At 43.3% G+C, this 25,481-nt stretch overlaps 1 protein-coding gene across 2 annotated transcripts in view; it reads left to right on the plus strand.

The window, feature by feature from the left end:
* Window positions 1-25,481, plus strand: part of POU6F2 (POU class 6 homeobox 2) — a 758,703-nt gene that overhangs the window by 299,134 nt on the left and 434,088 nt on the right. For both annotated transcript variants that reach the window (XM_073678261.1, XM_073678262.1), the window contains exon 3: window positions 13,268-13,359. In XM_073678261.1, the coding sequence (XP_073534362.1) occupies window positions 13,268-13,359 (92 nt within the window). The remainder of the gene's footprint in view (window positions 1-13,267; window positions 13,360-25,481) is intronic.

Below are 25,481 nucleotides of genomic sequence, written 5' to 3' on the forward strand. Positions count from 1 at the left end.
CCAAACAAGTCTCTTCTGCTTGTTGCCTGTCCTTAGCAGTGGTTTCCTAGCAGCTATTTTACCATGAAGGCCTGCTGCACAAAGTCTCCTCTTAACAGTTGTTGTAGAGATGTGTCTGCTGCTAGAACGCTGTGTGGCATTGACCTGGTGTCTAATCTAAGCTGCTGTTAACCTGCGATTTCTGAGGCTGGTGACTCGGATAAACTTATCCTCAGAAGCAGAGGTTATTCTTGGTCTTCCTTTCCTGGGGCGGTCCTCATGTGAGCCAGTTTCTTTATAGCGCTTGATGGTTTTTGCAACTGCACTTGGGGACACTTTCAAAGTTTCAAAATTTTTCAGACTGACTGACCTTCATTTCTTAAAGTAATGATGGCCACTCGTTTTTCTTTACTTAGCTGCTTTTTTCTTGCCATAATACAAATTCTAACAGTCTATTCAGTAGGACTATTAGCTGTGTATCCACCAGACTTATGCACAACACAACTGATGGTCCCAACCCCATTTATAAGGCAAGAAATCCCACTTATTAAAACTGACAAGGGCACACCTGTGAAGTGAAAACCATTTCCGGTGACTACCTCTTGAAGCTCATCAAGAGAATGCCAAGAGTGTGCAAAGCAGTCATCAAAGCAAAAGGTGGCTACTTTGAAGAACCTAGAATATAAGACATATTTTCAGTTGTTTCACACTTTTTTGTTAAGTATATAATTCCACATGTGTTAATTCATAGTTTTGATGCCTTAAGTGTGAATGTACAATTTTCATAGTCATGAAAATACAGAAAAATCTTTAAATGAGAAGGTGTGTCCAAACTTTTGGTCTGTACTGTATAAAATGTAGTGATAATTGCTAAGTGTAAATTAATGAAATCAATACTTGGGAATGTGTGTACTGTTGATAGATATATGCATTCAAAATCACCAGATGTAACTTTTCATTGAGGGGTCTAAGCAACCTTTGAGTCATTTTTTGACAGAATTAGTCATCCCTAAACTGGCTAGAAGCAGAAAATGCCATATAGCCCTTCTCCTTGGCACTACTGAAACAAAGCTGATAATAAAGAAATCTGATCACTGAAAAACCAGAACACTCATGATCCAACCATAATCCTGAAAAAATAATGATCCTTATGTAACCATTGACAAGGTGGAACAAAACAACATCTGACTTTTTATGTCAGAATATTAAAGTGAAAGAGTGGAATGAAAATTTCAAACATGGAAAAAAAATATTTCCTTAATGGATTTCACATTGAATGAGTAATTTAAAAGGCTATAGATGCTTTTAGAATGGAAAAACATGTTTTTTTTACATTTGTTAGCGATTATCTTTAATCAATGGAATTGCACTAAGTTTCACACTGTAGTCTCCATTCCTTCACTCCCTGATATGCAGTTTGCAGCCTAATCCAAGCTTCAGATTTTTCTCTTGTGGGAGTGTCCTTCCAGTAATATAGGTTGGATGTGAGGTTTGTGTGTATCCAGGGTGCTGAGGTATTCACTAGCAAATAAATTAACACAGCTTCTATTCTGAAGTATTTTCCTCATTTTCTAAAGCCTGTTTCCTCTGCCTACCATCTGTAGTCACTGCATATCACTTCAGAATACCAAATTGTGCAGTTGGCCAGTCACATGATTGCATTTATGCAATTTGCTTATTTGTGGTCACATGCTAACTAGACTCTCCTTCTCTTCTCAATGTTCTAGTGAAGGAAAGTCTAGTCGGCTTGTAACTACAAGTATGCAAATTGCATACATGCAGTCACATTACTGCCCACCTACACAGGGAATACAGGGTAATAATGACAGTGTGTACAATGCTCCTTCTCATGATTCTTATGTCTACAGTCACAGAGATTGACTGCTGACTCTTCCTCTTGCATAACTCCTTTAAAGTTCTTTATCCTTTCTCCATTCTGTGGAGATATGTGTATAATCCCCTCTGTCTCCCTCCTGCTATGTCCAACACTGAGAGAAGGGAGGTGGTGCAGAGAGAGATGTCAGAACCAGAAGCAAAAGCTTTGACAGATTAGAAACATTTTTGTGAAAAAAGATGAAAGAAGTTTGTACAGCACATTGCAGCAGAATTTATTTGAAGTGAAGAAGACTATTTAGAAAGTTTCTTAACTTTGCATTTAGGATGCAGATGAACAATAATAAAAAAATATTGCAAAGGTGAAAGGTGTGCATACTGTTTAGGCTCTAATTTAATACCTGCAATATAAGCCCCACTTACCATGTGCTTTAAATACCCATAGTATATTGTGGTTATTTAAGTGAGCTAATCCATTGACAAAACCCAAGGGTATACTTATCATGCAAAAAGTAAGGAGATACAGTAGACAGCACAGGAAACAGCGTACTACACAGCACTTAGTGTAGGTTCAGTACTACTGTGTCACAGGCATCTGCACATGATTGACAAGTAAGGTCACAGCAGGCGGTAATGTGATTGTACCTACAGAATCAGAGAAGCCAGAGGTCAAAGTGAACGAGCATAAACCTGTAAACTGTGTGGAGCACTCTGAACCTACAAGAAGTTTTAAGCCAAGGAAACAAAACTTGTTTCCATGTTTCCAGGTTGTATATACTGGATAAACAGTTGTGTCACACACAAATTAGGTAATGTGTCTAAAATTATAATAGTTTTAAGTGATTACCATGAATTATCATAAATATCAAATGTTAATGGAATAATACATCATAACTCTGTATTTAGTAAACTTCAGTAAGTCCACCCTCGAGACAGCTGCAAATAGCCAGAATTGTATGATTTATTTCTATATTTATTTCTATGTCTATGCAGGGGATTTGGAGCTGTGTATCAGAAATATACCGCACTGACATCAAAGAGATAGAAAGAAATGAATCAGCACAAATTGTTTTAGGCAGTTTTACACCTCTGCAGGCTCCATCACCAATCAGTCTTCCCTCAGCGCATCTCCAGGATATGTGGAAAATAGCTGTTATGAGGTTTTCTCTACACAGGAGATCTTGCTACACTGTATTTCTATAGCACACTGGCAAAATCAGCAGCATGAATGACAATATACACCATTACTGAGTGTGTAACTGTGAATCCAGCACTGGGGTGATATAAAAGGCAACATGGGACAGGAGAAGTGAAGAAAAGTTAGAGAAAGTCATATTTTCTGTAATAAAATATATTATAAAGTATATATCTGATTGTCTTCATGATTAATGATAAAAAAAAGATAAAAATTAAATTAGTCTTTAAAAGTCCTAGTGATTTCCGTAGGACAACACATTGCCATAGATATATGCACTTAAGAGTAGAGTGATCCCTTAAATCTAGCCAATAGTGAAGCTTCCGTTTTAAAAACCACCAGCAAAGACATCTCCTGACGTGTCTTAACACACTTAGCTAAGCTAATACAGCGTCAGTTTGATCTTCGTGATGTGACAACTATATGGTCACAAAAATACCTAAAGAGAACCCTCTTTTTTACAATATAAATGTCATAATATATGCATAATGCATAAATAATATTATATACCTGGTCCCCTCATTTTTAATTTCTCTGCCTTGGTTCCTTCAATTGTCAGTGTCCTCTTCCAGCTCCTCAGACTACTCTATGCTCAATTTGGTAGTCTGAGACACTTCCTTGTATCCGACACTGCAGTTATTTTTTTTACAGTCCTCAAAATGCGTCTTATAAGTGCAGGAAGCATCCTTACAATATTGTGATGGGCTTTTGACTGTAACATAAAGAAGCATGCTGGGAGGATAAGATGTGTGTCCTTCTTGCACTCTCCTGTATGTTAACAGTGACCTAAAGGCTGGCATACACTGTAACACTATAAAGCAGGGGCGGACATACCTTTGGTGAAACATGTGCAGCCGTGCAGGGTCCCAAAAGGTAAGGGGGCCAAGTTCCACCTTCAAAACAGATTTCACCATTATTATGAGCTATTGCAAAGGGCCCATATATTGTTCTTTCAGAGGGACCCTCTTCTGTCTTTGTCCGCTTTTACTATAAAGTGTGATCTGCATATATAGAAATGCCTGGAGGACTTAGATGTCATCCCAATGTCCTCAAGACACAGAAAAATGTAAAAAGTATAAATAAAGAAAATTAAAAAAATAAAATAAAGATAAATAACAATAACTAAAAAAAGTAAAGAAATTAAAAAGTCTGTGACATATAACATATATTTCACCATTACTCCAACACACCTGCACCATCATGGAATAAGTCTATTTTATTTGATGGGAGTACATTTTTCATGGATGACTTTGACGCATATAATAATATGTCCATTTCACAGAAAAAATGGTATATTGAATCTACATAAACTGTTACCTGCTATTAGCTTTGTCTCCCTAGCTCCTATTGTATGATATATGGTTAAAATGAATATTGATGTACATCTGTGCCTTACATTACTATCACATACCACCTAAAATGCAAAGAGACATGTTAGAAAAAAATGGTGACCAGTTCTTAAGTGTTATAGGTGGGGCAGTACTGTCTAGGTACCGCATACAACACCTATTTGTGCCCTCAAAAAGAAAAAAAATCTATATGGCCAAAGTATAATATTAAAAATCACCCTTTAAGTGCTACATTCCAAAAAGTGTTTTTTTTTTTGCTGAGGCATTCAGACAACTTTAGACTTTATATTTTTTAAAGTTTTATAAAGTTTAATGTATAATAGTTAAAGGGTAATTATACTTTCAAGTAACTTTTCAGAATAAGCAGTCATGTGTGTACATGAGGAATAACACAATTGCCAACAATTATATCACTATATTCTGCATTTTCACCAGATTTACACTATGCAGGTTCTATCTCTTAATTTGCAATTGACTCTGAGCTGTTGTGAGGAGACTATCTGCTATAATGTCTCTAACATACAGCACACAGAAAGCTGCTCTACATTTCTTATTTAGCACATAGTCAGAAGCAGCAGCAGCATGGAGGAAATGATACTGCAGTACTGAGCAGTGTAGATGTGAATCATGCTGTAGGGTAAGGTAAATACTAGTTAGAAAGCTTTGCAGAATCTTTGTGCATCTCTCTGCCTGTTTTCTCATTTTTCTCCTCCCCCTTCTGTCTCCATTGAGTATAATAGGCTGTGTAACCTGGCCCCTCACTGAGCTGGCAGTACTTCTTGTCTTGAGCAAGGAAGAGTTGTGCTGTTTCCGCAGAGTGAATGATGGCTTCAGGGGGCAAGGATGGTTGAAGAAGTGGCTCATAGATACAGAAAACAAAGTTAATTTTCCTCATAACATAAATTACAGGGATTCTTAAATACAGTGGGTACGGAAAGTATTCAGACCCCTTTAAATTTTTCATTCTTTGTTTCATTGCAGCCATTTGGTAAATTCTAAAAAGTTTATTTTTTTTTCTCATTAATGTACACTCTGCACCCCATCTTGACTGAAAAAAAAACAGAAATGTAGAAATTTTTGCAAATTTCTTAAAAAAGAAAAACTGAAATATCACATGGTCATAAGCATTCAGATCCTTTGCTTAGTATTGAGTAGAAGCCCCCTTTTGAGCTAGTACAGCCATGAGTCTTCTTGGGAATGATGCAACAAGTTTTTCACACCTGGATTTGGGGATCCTCTGCCATTCTTCCTTGCAGATCCTCTCCAGTGCCGTCAGGTTGGATGGTGAACGTTGGTGAACAGCCATTTTCAGGTCTCTCCAGAGATGCTCAATTGGGTTTAGGTTGGACCAGTCAAGGGCTCTGGCTGGACCAGTCAAGAATGGGCACAGATTTGTTCTGAAGCCACTCCTTTGTCATTTTAGCTGTGTGCTTAGGGTCATTGTCTTGTTGGAAGGTGAACCTTCGGCCTAGTCTGAGGTCCAGAGCACTCTGGAAGAGGTTTTCATCCAGGATATCTCCGTACTTGGCCACATTTATGTTTTCTTCAATTGCAACCAGTCATCCTGTCCTTGGAGCTGAAAAACACCCCCATAGCATGATGCTGCCACCACCATGTTTTACTGTTGGGATTGTATTGGGCAGGTGATGAGCAGTGCCTGGTTTTCTCCACACATACCACTTAAAATTTTCACCAAAAAGTTCTATCTTCATCTCATCAGATCAGAGAATCTTATTTCTCATCGTTTGGGAGTCCTTCATGTGTTTTTGAGCAAACTCTATACGGGCTTTCATATGTTTTGCACTGAGGAGAGACTTCCGTCGGGCCACTCTGCCATAAATGCCCGACTGGTGGAGGGCTGCAGTGATAGTTGACTTTGTGGAACTTTCTCCCATCTCCCTACTGCATCTCTGGAGCTCAGCCACAGTGATCTTGGGGTTCTTCTTTACCTCTCTCACCAAGGCTCTTCTCCCACGATTGCTCAGTTTGGCTGGATGGCCAGGTCTAGGAAGACTTCTGCTGGTCCCAAACTTCTTCCATTTAAAGATTATGGAGGCCACTTTGCTCTTAGGAACCTTGAGTAATGCAGAAATTCCTTTATAACCTTGGCCAGATCTGTGCCTTGAAACAGCTGGACTCTAATTGAAGGAGTAGAACCATCTCAAGGAGGATCACAAGGACATGGACAGTGTAACATACCTGGCGGCGTCCTTGCATGGTGGTCCATCTCCCACTGTGCAAGAGCGCGCACTTGATCTCCAGTCCAGAATGTCTCTCTGGCTTCCCTCCTTGCTGTCTGTTTGTCTGATTTGGCTGCATAGGGCGACGCCCGCTGAACTTCCTGTTTCTTGTACCTGCTGCGGACACGCCCCTGTTGCACCTTCAGCCTATTGCTGTCCATCTTTGGGTATTTATACCACCTTCTTCCTCAAGATGGCGCCTGAGCATTGTGTCCTGTCAGTCGGCTTTTTTTGTCTCTGACATGCCAGGTCCTATCCTGTTTTCCTGCCTGTTTTCCAGTTCTGTGTCTGAACTGTGGTCTGTTCTTGTGAACACGCTTCTTGCCTGTTCTTTCGCCTTCTAGGGGCCGTATTCCTAGATCTGCCTGTCTGTGCCTTGCGGTATCTGTTCCCGTCTGAACTGAGTCCTGTCTATTTCTCCTGTCTTGCAGTATCTGTTCCCGTGTCTGAACTGAGTCCTGTCTATGTCTCCTGCCTTGCGGTATCAGTTCCCGTGTCTGAACTGAGTCCTGTCTGTGTACTCTTGCCTGCTGCCTTTCCTGGAGGCTGTATTTCCAGGCCTGTCTGAACACGCTCCTAGCCTGTTCCTCCCGCCTTCTAGGCGCCGATTACCTAGATCCGTTCCTGTATCTTGTCTGTCCTGTCTGAACACGCTCCTTGCCTGTTCGTCCCGCCTCTCTGGGGGCCGTATTCCCAGACCCGCTCCTGTATCCCGCTGCAGTGTCGGTCTCTTCCGTACACTCAGTTCCAGTCTGAACTCTCTCCTATCCTTTACCTGTTTTGCCTCTATGTCCGTTCCTTTCCTTTTTCTGCAGAGTCGGAACTCGTACCTAACTCCTGCTTGTTGTCTCTGTACTCCCGTTTGTGAGTTTGTGGTCCCCTCGCTACTTCACTGCAAGTACCCTGTGGGTATCTGGCTCTGCCTTTCCCTTCCTGTCTGTTCCGTGTGAACAGAGCCCTGTCCGTCCTGCTCTGACTCCTTGCTCACTGCTCCGGCAGCCTTGCTCCGCTCTTGCCCTTTTGCTCACTGCTCCGGCAGTCCTGTCCTGCCCTGCTTCTGCCCGCTGCTCCGGCAGTCCTGTCCTGCCCTGCTTCTGCCCGCTGCTCCGGCAGTCCTGTCCTGCCCTGCTTCTGCCCGCTGCTCCGGCAGTCCTGTCCTGCCCTGCTTCTGCCCGCTGCTCCGGCAGTCCTGTCCTGCCCTGCTTCTGCCCGCTGCTCCGGCAGTCCTGTCCTGCCCTGCTTCTGCCCGCTGCTCCGGCAGTCCTGTCCTGCCCTGCTTCTGCCCGCTGCTCCGGCAGTCCTGTCCTGCCCTGCTTGTGCTCGCTGCTCCTGCAGCCCCGTCCTGCTCTGTTCTTGCCCACCGCTTTGGGCGTTCCCTCTCTGCTGTGGTTGTCTACTGCATCTGCGGTTCTGTGACCCAGTCTGTACTGGGTCTTAACCTTTCTGTGCTCCAGCCCGTCCTTTCGGCCAGTACCTCCCTGCCTGCATACTCGCCTGTATCCACCCCTCTGCATACCTGCCGTGTTTGCTTACATCCACCAGTCTGTGCCAGCCTAACCTGCCTGTTCCAGTAATTCCAGTGTGGGTCAACCCCCGTGTCCGGAGTTTGACCTGGAGTAGCACCTGGTCCCTCTGCCCGGTTTCTCCCTGGTGCACTGGCGTCGTATGCCGTCGTGCCACCTTGGTCGGATCGGCCAGATACTTAGTCACGCCCCTCCAGGCACTCTCCGGTCCATGGTCCAGTGGAACCACAACACCCGCACACGCCAGTCAGTCAGGGCGTGTGCATAACAGCATGCTCAGGCCATGGTTCCCGTTGAGCCCCACGGCCTTCGCTCTCTGAGAAGTTTTCCAGCGAATACATGCATTAAAAATAAATAAATAAAATTTATTTTTTTTTTCTCAGCTGAGTTCCAGGCGAATTACGCACCCGTCCAGATGGATCTATCTGCTCTCGTTCCTGCGGATCCGCCACGTTACTATGGGGATCCAAGACAAAGTCGTGCATTTGTGGAGCAATGCATGCTACACTTCAAGTTCTACCCTCTATGTTTTCCCACCGATCGGGTTAAGGTGGCATTCATTATGTCTTACCTGGCGGGTGATGCCTTGGAATGGATCAACCTCCTATATGAAACACGGGATCCGATCCTCCTGGACCTAATGGCCTTCCTGGTGGCCTTTCTAATGGTCTTCGATGATCCTAACCCGGAGGCTCCTGCTGAAGCTTCACCTCCCAATATCCCGGAGCAGCCCCGATGGGTAATGTGTGTGGGTAGCGCAATAGTCCTCCAGCCCAATGAGACTACTGCCCACCCAGAATCCTCACAGGGTGACTACGCTTTCCGGAATACTTCTCCCAACCTCAAGAGGCAGTCCAGACGTGCTAGACGTAGAGGCAAGCCGTCACGCCAGGGTCTGTCCTCCCTGAGACCTCCTGACCCCAACCTTGAAGTCCCTACTGAAGCTTCATCTCCCTGTATCCCGGAGAAGCCCCAACGGGTAATGTGCGTGGGTAGTGCTCCGGTTCTCCTGCCCGAAGAGACTTCTGCCCATCCAGACTCCACACAGGAGAACTTCCTGCACCCAGCATCAGATGCTTCACCCACTTTAACCGATGTGCATGTCCAAGGATGCTCCAAAGCTGTGGTTACCTCTGAGTCTGTGCACCTCTACTACCTGGCGGAGGACCCCCTGTTGCCTCCTGAATCCTCCGGGATACCACTCGATGACAAATGGAGAGAGACTTCTCTACACTCGGTACTCGATACTTTGTCCGCTTCGTCCTGTGAGCCTGACAATGGGTACCCCAAAGTGGTAGTTACCCCCGAGTCTCTACACCCCTCCGACCAGGCGGAGGACCTCCAGTTGTCTCCAGAACCCTTCGGGGTGCTACCTGGTAGCGAAAGGACAGAGACTCTCCTATACTCTGTACCTGATACCTCGCTCGCTTCGTCCAGTGAGTCCAACCTAGTGTACTCCGAAGCAGAGGTTACTCCCGAGTCTCTACACCCCTCCGACCAGGCGCAGGACCTCCAGTTGTCTCCAGAACCCTTCGGGGTGCTACCTGGTAGCGAAAGGACAGAGACTCTCCTTTACTCTGTACCTGATACCTCGCTCGCTTCGTCCAGTGAGTCCAACCTAGTGTACTCCGAAGCAGAGGTTCATCCCGAGTCTCTACACCCCTCCGACCAGGCGGAGGACCTCCAGTTGTCTCCAGAACCCTTCGGGGTGCCACCTGGTGGTGAATGGACAGAGACTTTCCTATATCCTGGATCTGATACCTCGCTTGCTTCGTCCAGTGAGTCCGACCTTGTGTACTCTGAAGCAGAGGTTACCCTTGAGTCTCTACACCCCTCTGACCAGGCGGAGGACCTCCAGTTGTCTCCAGAACCCTTCGGGGTGCCACCTGGTGGTGAATGGACAGAGACTTTCCTATACTCGGTACCCGATACCTCGCCTGCTTCCTCCAGTGAGTCCGACCTAGTGTACTCTGAAGCAGATGTTTTCTCTGAGCCTCTGCACTCTTCTGACCCGGCGGAGGACCTCCAGTTGTTTCCTGAATTCTCCGGGGTACCACCAGATAACAAAGAGACAGTGACTTTTCCTCATTATGTACCTGATAACCCGTCTATTTCTTCCTGTGAGCTTGACAAGATGTACCTCGAAGCAGAGATTACCCCCAAGTCTCTGTCCCCCTCCAACCCGGTGAAGGACTTCCAGTCGTCTCCTGTACCCTCTGGGGTGCCACCTGAAAATATGTGGAGAGAGACTTCCTTGTGTGCTGTTCCTGGTACTCCACCCGTTTCATCTGTTGCTAGGGATGGCTGGATAGGAGGTAGCATCCTAGCTAACCAGATGAGATCAATTTTTCCTGTGGACAGTGGAAGTGATCTCCTTGAAGTGAACGACTGGTCCTCGAATTCCCTGCGGAAGATTCTGGCAGGCCTGAAGAAGAGGGGGCGTAAGGGGGGGGGTACTGTAACATACCTGGCAGCGTCCTTGCATGGTGGTCCATCTCCCACTGTGCAAGAGCGCGCACTTGATCTCCAGTCCAGAATGTCTCTCTGGCTTCCCTCCTTGCTGTCTGTTTGTCTGTTTTGGCTGCATAGGGCGACGCCCGCTGAACTTCCTGTTTCTTGTACCTGCTGCGGACACGCCCCTGTTGCACCTTCAGCCTATTGCTGTCCATCTTTGGGTATTTATACCACTTTCTTCCTCAAGATGGCGCCTGAGCATTGTGTCCTGTCAGTCGGCTTTTTTGTCTCTGACATGCCAGGTCCTATCCTGCTTTCCTGCCTGTTTTCCAGTTCTGTGTCTGAACTGTGGTCTGTTCTTGTGAACACGCTTCTTGCCTGTTCTTTCGCCTTCTAGGGGCCGTATTCCTAGATCTGCCTGTCTGTGCCTTGCGGTATCTGTTCCCGTCTGAACAGAGTCCTGTTTGTGTCCCTGCCTTGCGGTATCTGTTCCTGTCTGAACTGAGTCCTGTCTATTTCTCCTGTCTTGCAGTATCTGTTCCCGTGTCTGAACTGAGTCCTGTCTATGTCTCCTGCCTTGCGGTATCAGTTCCCGTGTCTGAACTGAGTCCTGTCTGTGTACTCTTGCCTGCTGCCTTTCCTGGAGGCTGTATTTCCAGGCCTGTCTGAACACGCTCCTAGCCTGTTCCTCCCGCCTTCTAGGGGCCGATTACCTAGATCCGTTCCTGTATCTTGTCTGTCCTGTCTGAACACGCTCCTTGCCTGTTCATCCCGCCTCTCTGGGGGCCGTATTCCCAGACCCGCTCCTGTATCCCGCTGCAGTGTCGGTCTCTTCCGTACACTCAGTTCCAGTCTGAACTCTCTCCTATCCTTTACCTGTTTTGCCTCTATGTCCGTTCCTTTCCTTTTTCTGCAGAGTCTGAACTCGTACCTAACTCCTGTTTGTTGTCTCTGTACTCCCGTTTGTGAGTTTGTGGTCCCCTCGCTACTTCACTGCAAGTACCCTGTGGGTATCTGGCTCTGCCTTTCCCTTCCTGTCTGTTCCGTGTGAACAGAGCCCTGTCCGTCCTGCTCTGACTCCTTGCTCACTGCTCCGGCAGCCTTGCTCCGCTCTTGCCCTTTTGCTCACTGCTCCGGCAGTCCTGTCCTGCCCTGCTTCTGCCCGCTGCTCCGGCAGTCCTGTCCTGCCCTGCTTCTGCCCGCTGCTCCGGCAGTCCTGTCCTGCCCTGCTTCTGCCCGCTGCTCCGGCAGTCCTGTCCTGCCCTGCTTCTGCCCGCTGCTCCGGCAGTCCTGTCCTGCCCTGCTTCTGCCCGCTGCTCCGGCAGTCCTGTCCTGCCCTGCTTCTGCCCGCTGCTCCGGCAGTCCTGTCCTGCCCTGCTTCTGCCCGCTGCTCCGGCAGTCCTGTCCTGCCCTGCTTCTGCCCGCTGCTCCGGCAGTCCTGTCCTGCCCTGCTTGTGCTCGCTGCTCCTGCAGCCCCGTCCTGCTCTGTTCTTGCCCACCGCTTTGGGCGTTCCCTCTCTGCTGTGGTTGTCTACTGCATCTGCGGTTCTGTGACCCAGTCTGTACTGGGTCTTAACCTTTCTGTGCTCCAGCCCGTCCTTTCGGCCAGTACCTCCCTGCCTGCATACTCGCCTGTATCCACCCCTCTGCATACCTGCCGTGTTTGCTTACATCCACCAGTCTGTGCCAGCCTAACCTGCCTGTTCCAGTAATTCCAGTGTGGGTCAACCCCCGTGTCCGGAGTTTGACCTGGAGTAGCACCTGGTCCCTCTGCCCGGTTTCTCCCTGGTGCACTGGCGTCGTATGCCGTCGTGCCACCTTGGTCGGATCGGCCAGATACTTAGTCACGCCCCTCCAGGCACTCTCCGGTCCATGGTCCAGTGGAACCACAACACCCGCACACGCCAGTCAGTCAGGGCGTGTGCATAACAGACAGCATATGACTTAAATATGAGTGTCTGAGCAAAGGGTCTGAATACTTATGACCATTTGGTATTTCAGTTTTTCTTTTTCAATAAATTTACAAACATTTCAACATTTCTGTTTTTTTCAGTCAAGATGGGGTGCAGAGTGTACAATAATTAGAAAAAAATGAACTTTTTAGAATTTACCAAATGCAATGAAACAAAGAGTGAAACATTTAAAGGGGTTTGAATACTTTCCGTACCCACTGTATAAATTATATATATACATTTAGATGACTTGTGATAGGGATAGATATAGTAAAGATGCAGGGAATATTTTCATTTGCTTACATAATTATTAGGAAACAAGCAAGATGATGTTAATACATCTATGGCAAAGAAAAATCCGGCTCCCAGGGTTTCTTTATTTGTACCATGTTTAGGAATTACACAAGCTCTCATTCATTGGAGCATGAAAAGAAATTGCACTACACAGTCACGCTGGGAAGTGGTGTATGTAAATTGATGGATAATGCGACCCACATTAGCCTTACTGATGATAGGTTCAGTTTCTCTGCTGTCAGATCGCTGTATCTCCCTGAATGAGCCGGCTGCTCTGAATGAGCGTTAGCATAATATATGCAGCTGATAAGTGATTTGAGCTCTGGGGTTATTGATAAACCATCTAAGCATATCATTTTCAGCCTGATGCTCTGTGACATCACTAGTGAAATGTAACGTGCTGATCTCTGCTTCACATAATGAGACGCACATTCTCTTTACATTGTAGGGGCCAGAGGCAACTCCGTGCCGGCTGAGTCGGGTACGAATGATCCTCATCACCTTAGCCAATCTCATCCAGGATTCTCGGTTGGGCCTCAGGTAATGAAATATTTAAAAATATATAAATTGTAGAATGATTTCATGCACATTTGTCGTGTTTATTTAGAATGTTTTTTTCTTTGTTTATATTTTCAAAGTGTTTATTGCTGAGGATTATTGTATTATTCAGAAAATGTGTAACTTTAATTGTGCCAAAGAGAATAGATTTATGTAATGTTATTTAACTATGCAAAAATATATTAAAGCTCAGTAGACAGAGATAATAGTTTATCTTAAAGAACATCTGTCACCAGGTAGACTCTTTTCATGAAATGGTCTTGTTTAGACTAGTGCTCCATCAGTCATTTCATTATAAAAGTGATGGGTGTGGAAGAAAATCAGCACGTCATATGTAGATTAACTATCGGAGTTTACTAGGCCAAACAATTATTTTCAACACTTGAACTTGCTTTCCACTAAAAGGGACACTATATCTAAATGTAGATTATTGTTCCCTGTTATCAGTCATTAAAAATGCCTTCTCATATGTCACCTTTTGCCATCTCTGAGGACCACTAGAAAAATGTATGTATGGTAAAATAGGCCTTTGTATTGTGTTTTGTTGCTCCTTTAATTGTTGCAAGAACAACTAGCTCATAACTAGATCACAATGCTTCCACAATATAAAGTAGAACTTTCAAGAAGTCATTTTTATCAAAACTTCTAAATGCAAAATACATAAATTGGAAATGTTGAAGACGTGTCACAACGCTTTTTTCTGCATTAAATATGGAAAAGCAGCTTGTTAGACAAAATAGCTCCCTGCGGAGAACATTTGACTGTTAGATAAGTAGCTCATGCTCATTTTTCCAAGCTTGGGTTTAACTGTTTAAACATGATTTTGCAAAGTGACTTGGTTCATGTATTGTAAGAGTATATCCACAGATAGTGGTAGTGGTGAAGCAGAAAGCCATGCCACCACAGCTCCACAAGCTATGGCTTTGCTGTAGATTTGCTCAAATAGTTCAAACTGCAGTACCTGGTACGAGTGCACGAATGGACGAGCCAATGTGCCAGTATAACTAATAAAGGCGTTGATCAGCAGGGGTCTTGGTACATTTTTAGTATAGCCCAATGATTCTCAGACTTTGAAGCTAGCCTCACAGGTGAGATACCCGTGAGTTTTTGGTAGGGTGAAGCAGTTTTCATTACGTAATTATATGTTGCATAGTCCTTTCTTTGGCTTGAGCGATTTTTAGTTTATCAACTCAATTGGCTTTTGAAAAACTGAAATTTTGTATTTGCGATGTTGCATTTGAGACCAAAATAAAAAATTGAGAGCTATTTTCAATTTTTAGTTTGGTCTTCCACTGCCGATGGTGAGATTTAAACGTTATCTTGGCCTTTATGAAGGGGCCATGGCATTTTCTTGCTTTGCCTGATGAGGTCCCAGTAGATAATATTGAGAAGCCGTGGTATAGACATTAATATACTGTATGTAATTCAAGAGAATTCATTCAGAAACAAGTGGAACTTTAGTAGAAATATCAGTGTTAGGATAAGTTTACACCATGTTCAGGCTCCAGATGAATGTAACTTTATGCAAAATATATATTTTAACTAAAGAATGATATATTTATTATATTATTTTAAATGGCCTCAAGAGAAGTAAAAAAGTTATGAAAGATGCTCTCTTTATGCTGCATGATTCTGTAATATTTCTTATTTTTGAAAAAGAACAAGACAACATTTTAGAGCAAGTCTGTTCTTCCTGTTTGTTTAATCCTATTAAAGAATTGTCTAAAACATAATTGAGATTAGTGAGGTTCTCAAACTTGCCACCCACACCATTTAGCTGAACTTTGCTTGGCTGTCCGATATATGTAATGTACGAGGAAACACATAGCAGACTGGGACATTATTTAGTGGCCACTGTCAGGTACTGCAGCTGTCTCCTATTCAATTTAATAGACTATAACCTATTCAAGTGAATAACAGATAAGGTTCAGTTTTCAGCAGTGGACAATAAAAAATGCTATGTTCACCTACATACATTATTTATGTCCAGCAACCAAGTAGATTTCAGCTTATTGGTGGGGTGCCAAGGGCATCAGGTCCTCACCAAATTTATATTGAATACCTATCCTACAGTCATCAATTCTTTAGTCCCAGAAAAACCCTTTAAGCCCTGAAATAAAGTGATGAAATGATGGGATACAATGAGCATCAGTATATTTATGTTCCCTATACAAATATCTCAACACTGCACAGTCATGGCCAAAAGTTTTGAGGCTTACGCAAATTTTGATTTTCACACAGTTTTCTGGTCCAGTTTTTATAGTGGAAATTCACACCAGATGGATTGCAAATATAAAACAACCATTTATTGGGTCATCAAGAACTTCAAAGTGTGAGGTTCAATTGCTGTGAAGAAGACTATAGTAGGCCTATGAAAGTCCAGCAAGTGCCAGGACCATCTCCTAAAGAGGATTCTGCTGCAGTATTGGCTCAATATTAGTGCTGGGTTTGTTTTGAAATGACAGTCAGAAAGAGTCAGTGCATCTGCATACACAGTGAGGAGAAGGCTTTTAGATGCAGGTCTGGTGTCAAGAAGGGCAGCAAAGAAGCAACTTCTCTCCAAGAAAAACATTAAAGGGAATCCATCAGCAGATTTTTGCTATATAATCTGATAGCAGCATTGGGCAAGAAAACCTGATTCCAGGGATGTATCACTTACTGGGCTGCTTGGTGTAGTTTTCATAGAATACCTGTTTTCCCTGATGTAGACGTAGCAGAAATAAGAGTTAAACTATGTATAACCCTGCCCACACCCCTGACTGGCAGCTTCCTGCACACACTGTCCTTGTGAGCAAGCTGCTACTCAGCGGTGAGGGCAGGGTTACACAGATTAGCCTGGCTGCTGGTTGCATGAGCTGCAGTCAGATGTTAAGCTCGTGATGATAAAATGATGATTTCCTTTAAACTACAACACACAGCCTAATAGGTAACACAACCCTGGAATCAGGGTCTCCTGATCTATATTATGCTACTTTCACATTAAGTAGCAAAAACCTGCAGACAGATTCCCTTGAAGGACAGGCTGATATTCTGAAGGAAATACAGGGATTTTCTGATTAAGCCCCCTTTAGACTTGGACGTCTAGACAAATAATTGTCTGGAGAAGAAAAGGTGAGCACTACCATGAGTCCTGGGTCATGCCAAAAGTAAAAGCTCCATTCATGTGTGGGGTTGCTTTTCATCCAAGGAGAGGGCTCACTCACAGTTTTGCCTTAGAGCACAGCCATAAATAAAGAATGGAATCTAAACTTCCTCCAAGACCGTCTTCTTCCAATGACCAAGGAGCCATGTGATGATAAACAATGCATTTTAACATCTCTCCTTGTGGAGAGTAACATGCCTGATATGCCAGGGTAAGGAGACTTATAAGCCATGCAATGCTTGTCTGTGAAATTAAACATGCGGATTGCCTCTTCAGAGAGGAAGAGGACTTGAACTCTTGGGCTAACTATTGGAAGTAGCAATCCTAAAAGTCAACAATCAACCCTTTAATGAGCCTTGCCACATTACTTAGAAAAATCTCTATTTGCAGACACGTGTTTTAGGATGTTGCCCCTTCTCGCTGTAAGGCAAGAGATCGGATTTGGCTGTATGAAAGGCTTTTGACTGGGGTCTAAGGTGTAATGTCTCTCCTTGTGGACAGTGACATCTCTGACATGCCAGGGTAAGCAAACTTACAAGCCATGCAGTTCTCCTCTGGAAATTTACCATGCAAATTACTTCTTCAGAGAGGAAGAGGACTTGAACTCTAGTGTCATCTACTGGAAGTAGCAATCCTAAAAGTCAATATCAACCTTTTAATGAACTATACCAAACTGGATAACCAAGTGGCTTGGTGAAAAAAAACTTTAAAATTTTGGGTCTATGGCCAAGAAACTCCACAGATCTCAATCCCATTGAGAACCTGTGTCATTACTCAAAAAGAGGATTAGCAAACAAAAAACAAAGAAATTGTGATAAACGCTAAGCACTGATTGGGCAAGAATGGGTTGACATCAGTTAGGATTTATCCCAGAATTTGGCATCCAACATGCCAGGGCAAATTGCAGATGTCTTGAAATATTACGGTCAACGCTGTAAATTTTGAGCCTTTGCATAAACTTGATGTACTTGCCAATAAATCTGTAGAAACTTATGAAATGCTTATGAGGCGCCCCCTGGGCCTGTGCTGTTTTGGGGGATGCCCGGAGCCGGATCGCTGGGGGTTGTAGTCTCAGTGTGGCGGTGACCCGGTCCGTGCCCAGGGCGGTCAAACCAGTGGCAGTCTTAGGTAATAACAATGTCCGACTACGCCACCCGTGGATTGCGGTCAGTGGGGACCGCCGCTGCGCTGCAGACCGCTGAGGCTGATGTTGTTTGCGCAGCCGAGTATGGGATAACTCCCCACGGGAGAAGTATTGCCTCAGGGCAGCTAATGTGAGAGATGATGGGAGTGATGGTGTGAGCGTCCCAGTAGTAATGGTGCTGGTGCGGCGATGAAACACAGAGACGTGTGGTGCAGTTCAGGGTCTTTACTGATGGTATAACGCAGACCCTCCCGGGAGTACTGGTTAGCAGTAGGGGCCTGGTCAGTCTGTAAGCAAGTAGGATCTCCCCTGGCCAGGTGGAGTTGTAGGCCTCCCCGACTATCTGCACTCTTTCCTGGCTACCTTGCTCTATGCGGGTAGAAGTAGCCCACGTCCCTGAGTATACCGTGTGGTGCTCACCCGTATGGCCGGTGACTTGGGGCCTTCCGTTAGCCTCCGCTTCACGATGGTGGTGCTGGTCCCTTGCTTGTGACCGTGCCTTCGGGTTTCTAAGGCCAGAGGACATGGAATCCCCTGCCGGTTGGATTCTGCTGCTGGACCTGGATGTCCCCACAGCCTCGGACTCCATGTCCGGGTTTAGTGTCTTCAGCCAAGGCGAGCTTTCTAGCTTCCAGCCTCTGGCACTCGCTCCTGCTCCTACAGAGCTCCTGTTGTAACTCTCCATGTGTCTGGAACTACACTACCTAATCCCGCCCTAGACCCAGTTTATAAGGGCAGATTCCTCCCCTCCCAGGTCTAGGTGGGCTGTGTTGCATGCTTAGGGCTCCTGACCAGAGAAACCTCCCACTTGCTCTCAGACATAATATTTCTATTACTGTGGCAACCAGACCCCTGGGGTGCCACACTTATAATTGTACTTCATTAACCATATAAACATCCAATTAAAAGATCTAAAAACACTGAGGCAGCAAACTTTGTGAAAACCAAAATTTGTGTCAGTCTCAAAACTTTTGGCATGACTGTATACTTTGTTGGATAATCAATAATCATATATTTTCTGGAAATCTGGAAAACTTCCTGTTAGCAGCTGGATGGCATATTTCAAATAAAAGATTTGTCCAAACTTCAAACGTAGCTGCCCTGAGCATTCATTGATCATCACAGGTCTGATTTCTCTGTCACACAGTAGTCACCTTTATGACTACCTTGACCCTCAATGAAAAAATTGGCAGTTGCACTAGGAAATTATTGTTCCACTGAAAGGATTTTTCTCAATTTGTCTCTTGGACAGCTCAGAACTATTGAGACTCATTACAGTCTCCTTACTTCCTTGTTTCTGACAGGGCAGGCTCTCTTCCTTGAGAGACAGTTCTGGTGAGTAGCAGAGCTGTAGGATTAGTAGAACTACAATGCTCAGCATAAGTTCTGCTGTAGCATATTGTTCTGGAGTCTACACTACTATTGCTATATTTGCATATAGAGGTAATAGGGCATTTGGGCATTTGGAGATCTGCTCTGGTAGAAGTTGATGCTGTGAGCTGGTGATTTTGCAAGATTTATAACAGCAGCGTATCGAAAGCTATGCTTGATTGGAAGGTAGATAAGCAGCTAACTGATGTGTAGAAATCAATGACTGGGATGTTAAGAGTTAACTTCTATTTTGGAATGTAGCTCCTGCACTTCCGTCAGAGCCTGGGCATGCACTAGTGGCTAAGCGTCATGGATACCAGCTCTATACTATGAAAGATAAAAGCTCTCATTGCAGGAGAAAGGCAGCAGATGAAAAAAGCAAGTCAGTTGCAAACGTTCTTATTTTCATACTGTTAAAATAAATAAAGCAATTTAATACCTTGAGAATACCCCTTTAATATCCTGTTGGCTCTGCTTGGGCTCAGCACATTTGGCCTGGAATAGTCAAGGTCTACATTATGGAATTCCAAAATGTGATGTGGAGTTGCAAGAAACTGAAGTAGTGCTTCATTTTCACAACATTCCAATTACATTATGCTCTCTAGTAGCAATGGGCTCAGAGTTTATACTCCAATTCTTCAGATATTTAAGGCAATTGCTAGTGATATGTGGCTAAGGTAGAGGCATGACACAAAGGACACATTTCAAATGGTCATAATAATTTTTATATGTTAACTCCATTTTAAAGGTGTGGGGTAAAGTAGTTTTTAGTTAATATATTGTAGCTACAGCTAAGACAGTGGAAGTAGTTGTGTGCTTTAGACTTGCATATATTAACCTCACATTCACTTGTACTACTTAGAAAACTTGTTATGAAACCATTTAGTATACTTGTTCTCTACTCATACATATTTAGGGCAAATGCTTTAGTGTGTGAATATACAATGAAGTGTCTCACGTCTAATGTAATGCATGTTATTATGACACACTCTTCTTGTACTCTTGCTTGACTTTGTGATCTCAAAGAGTAAGCGGCATCGTAGAAAAGACAGGTGGATGCTGAATGTAACATCTCAAGTATATTAAGATCTCCTGAGGGATTTTTGAAATCATATTGCTTTTGGCAATCATTAAATTTGTATTATTAGTAGCTGTTGAGTTTCTGCAAACTAAAGGATGTTTGTGTCAGATGAAGGCAAGTGTGGAACATCAAGACCGGATGATCTCACTTTGCTTGAAAGTTCTTCATCTGCATTTCGCGAGTTTAGCTTCTATGCATGGTTAGGTCTCATCGTTCATCCACACTGATTCTTTTCCTTAATTCACCACCCTTGAATACTTAACTGGTTTGGATTCTACTTAAATTGTCAGTAATTACCATGATATAATGGTATATTACATAGGCTCACAGATTTTTTTGTGTTTTAAACATGATTCTCTTTTTGAATAAAAATTCCCTAACGAAAATGTACATTTTTGCCACTCTCTTGGATTTATAATGTTGTCTTCTCTTCGATATCTAGTCCCCATGCAATCCTATAACTTTCTCCCATCTCTTGGACCTATTCTATTGAAAACTTTAGTCTTCTCTCATTTCTAGAACATATTTCAAATAGAAAGCTTCTGTTTCCTTTCCTCCCTGAGAATATCCAAACATATGAGCAAACTTAGTGTTTGTAGGGTTTGAAACATGTAGTAAGGTCTCTATGCTACAATTTTAGGGCATGTCCAAATGTTATCATTCCATAAATTTTGGTGTTGAAGTCAGATCATAGCAACAGCAGTGTCAGCCATTGGGATCCACAATCCTAATTTCTACTTGTTAAGACAGCATTTGCATTAAAGCGAACCTGATAGCTGATACATGCTGCCCGATCCACAGGCAGCATGTATCAGATACTGACTGTATTATCTCAGCTAGGTATGTTTGACTCTGAAACTGTGCTGCGTTTCAGAGAAAAACATAGTTTAATAGCCGCTGGATACTGAGCCACATGACCTCTCCCTGCCGCTGCCCTGAAGTGACAGATCTCCCTCTCCGAGCATGTATAGGGAGAGACCTATTACTCAAAGGCAGTAGGAAGGGAAAACCCGCTGGGAGCCCGCCTGTCTAATTAGCCTCCCATGCGTCTCGGTCCCCGGCGGCTTTTCAACTACGTTATCCTCTAAAACGCTGCATCGTTTCAGAGTTAAATATACTTAGCGGAAATCATCCATCCAGTGCCTGATATATGCTGCAAATGAATCACACAGCATGTATCAGCTGTCAGGTTCAATTTAAACAATTGTCTGAAAAGACTTACATAATATTAGTGCAATCAAATATTTGATCACAAAATGTGAATTATGTGCATTATCAATTCATTATTAATTTAATTGGAAACTTAACATTATTACTAATTATTATTATTACTAAGATACATCTAGATTTTTTTTATACAAGTTACAAAGTCAAAGGTCTATTTTTTATGCAGGGCTATAGGTCTTATAGCAAAACTTGGAAAGAGTGATTCTATGATCATATAGAGTAACTGCAGACTTGTAGCCAAAGGCCGGACAACCCCTTTAGTGCATATCTAGATGCAGCTTAGTAAAATATCCCTTTTGATGCATATATAAGCCTAATTAATTGCCATTAAGGAGGATAAATGTAGTAATCTTAAAGGGGTATTCCCATCTCCAAGATCTTATCCCAATATGTAGTACGTGTAATAATAATAATATTAGAAAATACCTCCAATTAGAAATGTAGTATAGTATTTTTGATTCGCTATCTCTCTTACCTCATATGCAGGCAATACCAGACCTTAGGTATCCACGGTTATGACCACTAGCAACTAGCTAACCGTGACTTCATCAGTGGTCATAACCATGGATACCTAAGGTCCTGCGATGACTGCACATGAGGAAAGATCGCGAATCAGAAAAAATATACTACATTTCTAATTGGAGATATATTTGCTAATATTATTATTACACCTACTACATATTGGGATAGGATTTTTCCGTCCTCTGAAAAAATGCCTCAGTTTGCCATTCACGTCCATTATGCTCGCTACTCAAGTGGAGAACAACTGAGTGTCCGACCTGCTCGATTTGAGTAGCGAGCACTCAAGCATTTCAGTGCTCGATCAACACTACTAATTATCCATCCACCATAAGAACCAAATAAAAAAAAAATGTTTTCCAGTGTTGATCTCTGTATAGGAAATCGCAGTCTGTTTCCTATACAGTTGAATGGAATGCAGACATCTGTTTAATCGAGACATATAAGAACATAAAAATTCTTTCTTACAATGCTCTGCTGGAATTGTAGACCATTCTTCTTTGGCAAACTGCTTCAGATCCCTGATATTTGAAGGGTGCCTTCTCCAAACTGCCATTTTGAGATCTCTCCACAGGTGTTCTATGGGATTCAGGTCTGGACTCATTGCTGGCCACCTTAGAAGTCTCCAGTGCTTTCTCTCAAACCATTTTATAGTGCCTTTGAAAGTGTGTTTTGGGTCATTGTCCTGCTGGAAGACCCATGACCTCTGAGGGAGACCCAGCTTTCTCACACTAGGCCCTACATTATGCTGCAAAATTTGTTGGTAGTCTTCAGACTTCATAATGCCATGCACACGGTCAAGTAGTCCAGTGCCAGAGGCAGCAAAGCAACCCCAAAACATCAGGGAACCTCCACCATGTTTGACTGTAGGAACCGTGTTCTTTTCTTTGAATGCCTCTTTTTTTTTCCTGTACACTCTATGTTGATGCTTTTTTCCCAAAAAGCTCTACTTTTGTCTCATCTGACCAGAGAACATTCTTCCAAAACTTTTTAGGCTTTCTCAGGTACGTTTTCGCAAACTCCAGCCTGGCTTTTTTATGTCTTGGGGTAAGAAGTGGGGTCTTCCTGGATATCCTACCATACAGTCCCTTTTCATTCAGACGCCGACGGATAGTACGGGTTGACACTGTTGTACCCTCGGACTGCAGGGCAGCTTGAACTTGTTTGGATGTTAGTCGAGGTTCTTTATCCACCATCCGCACAATCTTGCGTTGAAATCTCTCGTCAATTTTTCTTTTCTGTCCACATCTAAGGAGGTTAGCCACAGTGCCATGGGCTTTAAACTTCTTGATGACACTGCACACGGAAGACACAGGAACATTCAGGTCTTTGGAGATGGACTTGTAGCCTTGAGATTGCTCATGCTTCCTCACAATTTGGTTTCTCAAGTCCTCAGACAGTTCTTTGGTCTTCTTTCTTTTCTCCATGCTCAATGTGGTACACACAAGGACACAGGACAGAGGTTGAGTCAACTTTAATCCATGTTAACTGGCTGCAAGTGTGATTTAGTTATTGCCAACACCTGTTAGGTGCCACAGGTAAGTTACAGGTGCTGTTAATTACACAAATTAGAGAAGCATCACATGATTTTTCAAACAGTGCCAATACTTTTGTCCACCCCCTTTTTTAGGTTTGGTGTGGAATTATATCCAATTTGGCTTTAGGACAATTCTTTTTGTGTTTTTTCATTGAAGACAAAATAAATGAAGATAATAATACCAAAGAATTTGTGATTGCAATCATTTTCAGGAAGAAACTGAGTATTATCTGACAGAATTGCAGCGGTGCCAATACTTTTGGCCACCACTGTATTTTTTCAGTACATATAAATAAAATTGCCTCTGAGGGGTTCTTTTTCTAAGATAAACAAGCCCAACTTTTCTAATCTCTCTTTACGAGGGACACTTTCCATTCCATGTAAAAACCTAATTGTCTGCCTTTGAATCACCTTTTTAAAATATTGAGCCCAAAATTAGTTTTTAGCTTTTTGCCTTTTTGCAGAAATTCCATTGTTGTCTTTTTCTACATATTTTATCCACTGTTTTTTTGAGTTCTCAATTAGTCAAAAAATAAAATGCATAAGCATGGCACAATAAATCCTGTATATAAAGGGGTGACCAATTTTGACTGGATGCTTGCTGTATTGTTACTGAAGAAAACATGAATTATTCAACACTTAAGCAGACTGACAATAGTGGAGTCATTAATGACATGGTCTATGACTGTGCCTATTAGTATTAGTGATTCGTTAAAGCTCCAAATCAAACTGAATAGAATATGCTGGCATGAAGTTTTAAGAGGCCACTGATGGGCTACAGTCCTCATACTTCTCCTAGACTAAACAGTTTTGGAAGGGAAATGTAAGTGATGCAGGCCTTCAACGGCCGCTGTTAGGCTGCATCACTCGCGTGACATATCATTTGATTGCCCATCAACACAGTGCCAACGTCGCTGAAATGGCACCGGTCTAGGAGGTGGGTATACATGAGTGTATGCTGTTTTTATTTCACATGTTACTGTTTCATTTAACAAGAGGTTGTTCATGTAGGAGACAACTCCATTAACTATCTGGTAACATTTTTGTTTATGTCAGGAATTTCTGTACAATGGGCGTTAAAATATCACATTTACATTAGTAAATGCTACCTTATACTGGCACTTGTGGTTTAGTAAATGCTACATAATGGTCACACTTGCACTAGGGTTATATATATGTGGAGTTTACCTATATTTTGCCATTGCAGTGAATTTTCCAATTGGTAGGCTTTACAAAAGATTTAGAGTATGTCTGTAGGAATTAGTTTCCATTAGGTTTGGCTTCAGTTGGAGCTCCAATTCACCCATAAAGGTGTACATTGGAACAGATGTCAGGTTGCTCTGCAGTCCACTGAAATTCACACCAAACTAATCAAGCCATCTCTTTATTGACCTCATTTTGTACGTTGTGGCAAAGTCATTCTGGAACAGGTATGGGTCTTCCCTAAACTGTTCCCACAAAGTGTTACGTATTGCCTGGAGAGATGGAACTTTAAAGACCTTGATCTAGTAGACCAGTAAGAATGCAGCATTTTCAGAGACTGAAGGTGTTGGTGCAGCAGAACAGCTCAGCAGGAGTTACAGGAGCTGAAGAAGCAAACTGAAGCAGAAGGCATGGCACTGGAATCAAGAAAACACAATTGTAAACACAACAACTTGGGTAGAATGAGATTACAGCAATGGGTGCAACAGAGAGAAGTTATGGCTACTATTCAGCATCAAAACAGGAACAGTAGAATAGCAAAGTTCACAGAAGAGTTTGCTACTGAGTCCAAAGCAACACCGACAAGTTATATCGTACAGTTGAGTTACTCAAAAAGTCAGTGACAGTACGGATCAGACTTCGCAGCATCTGGCAAAGCTGAGTTTATTACTAAGTCCAATGCAAAGCAGGCAGCAGTACAGTAGTGTTGACTCAGAGATAGCAAAGCTTAGTTTGTCATGGTCCAATGCAAAGCTTGCAGCGGTGCACAGTTGCAGCCAGGAGGGCAACTACCTGAATATTCAGGAGATGTACCTCTGCCTGAGCCAGCCTATAAGGCCTGAGAACGTGACCTCGGAGGTGCACACTGGGTTACCATGTT

This window comes from Phyllobates terribilis, unplaced genomic scaffold, assembly GCF_046119375.1.
Source record: "Phyllobates terribilis strain yellow unplaced genomic scaffold, ASM4611937v1 Scaffold_4__5_contigs__length_816908805, whole genome shotgun sequence".
In the NCBI taxonomy this organism is placed as follows: domain Eukaryota; kingdom Metazoa; phylum Chordata; class Amphibia; order Anura; family Dendrobatidae; genus Phyllobates; species Phyllobates terribilis.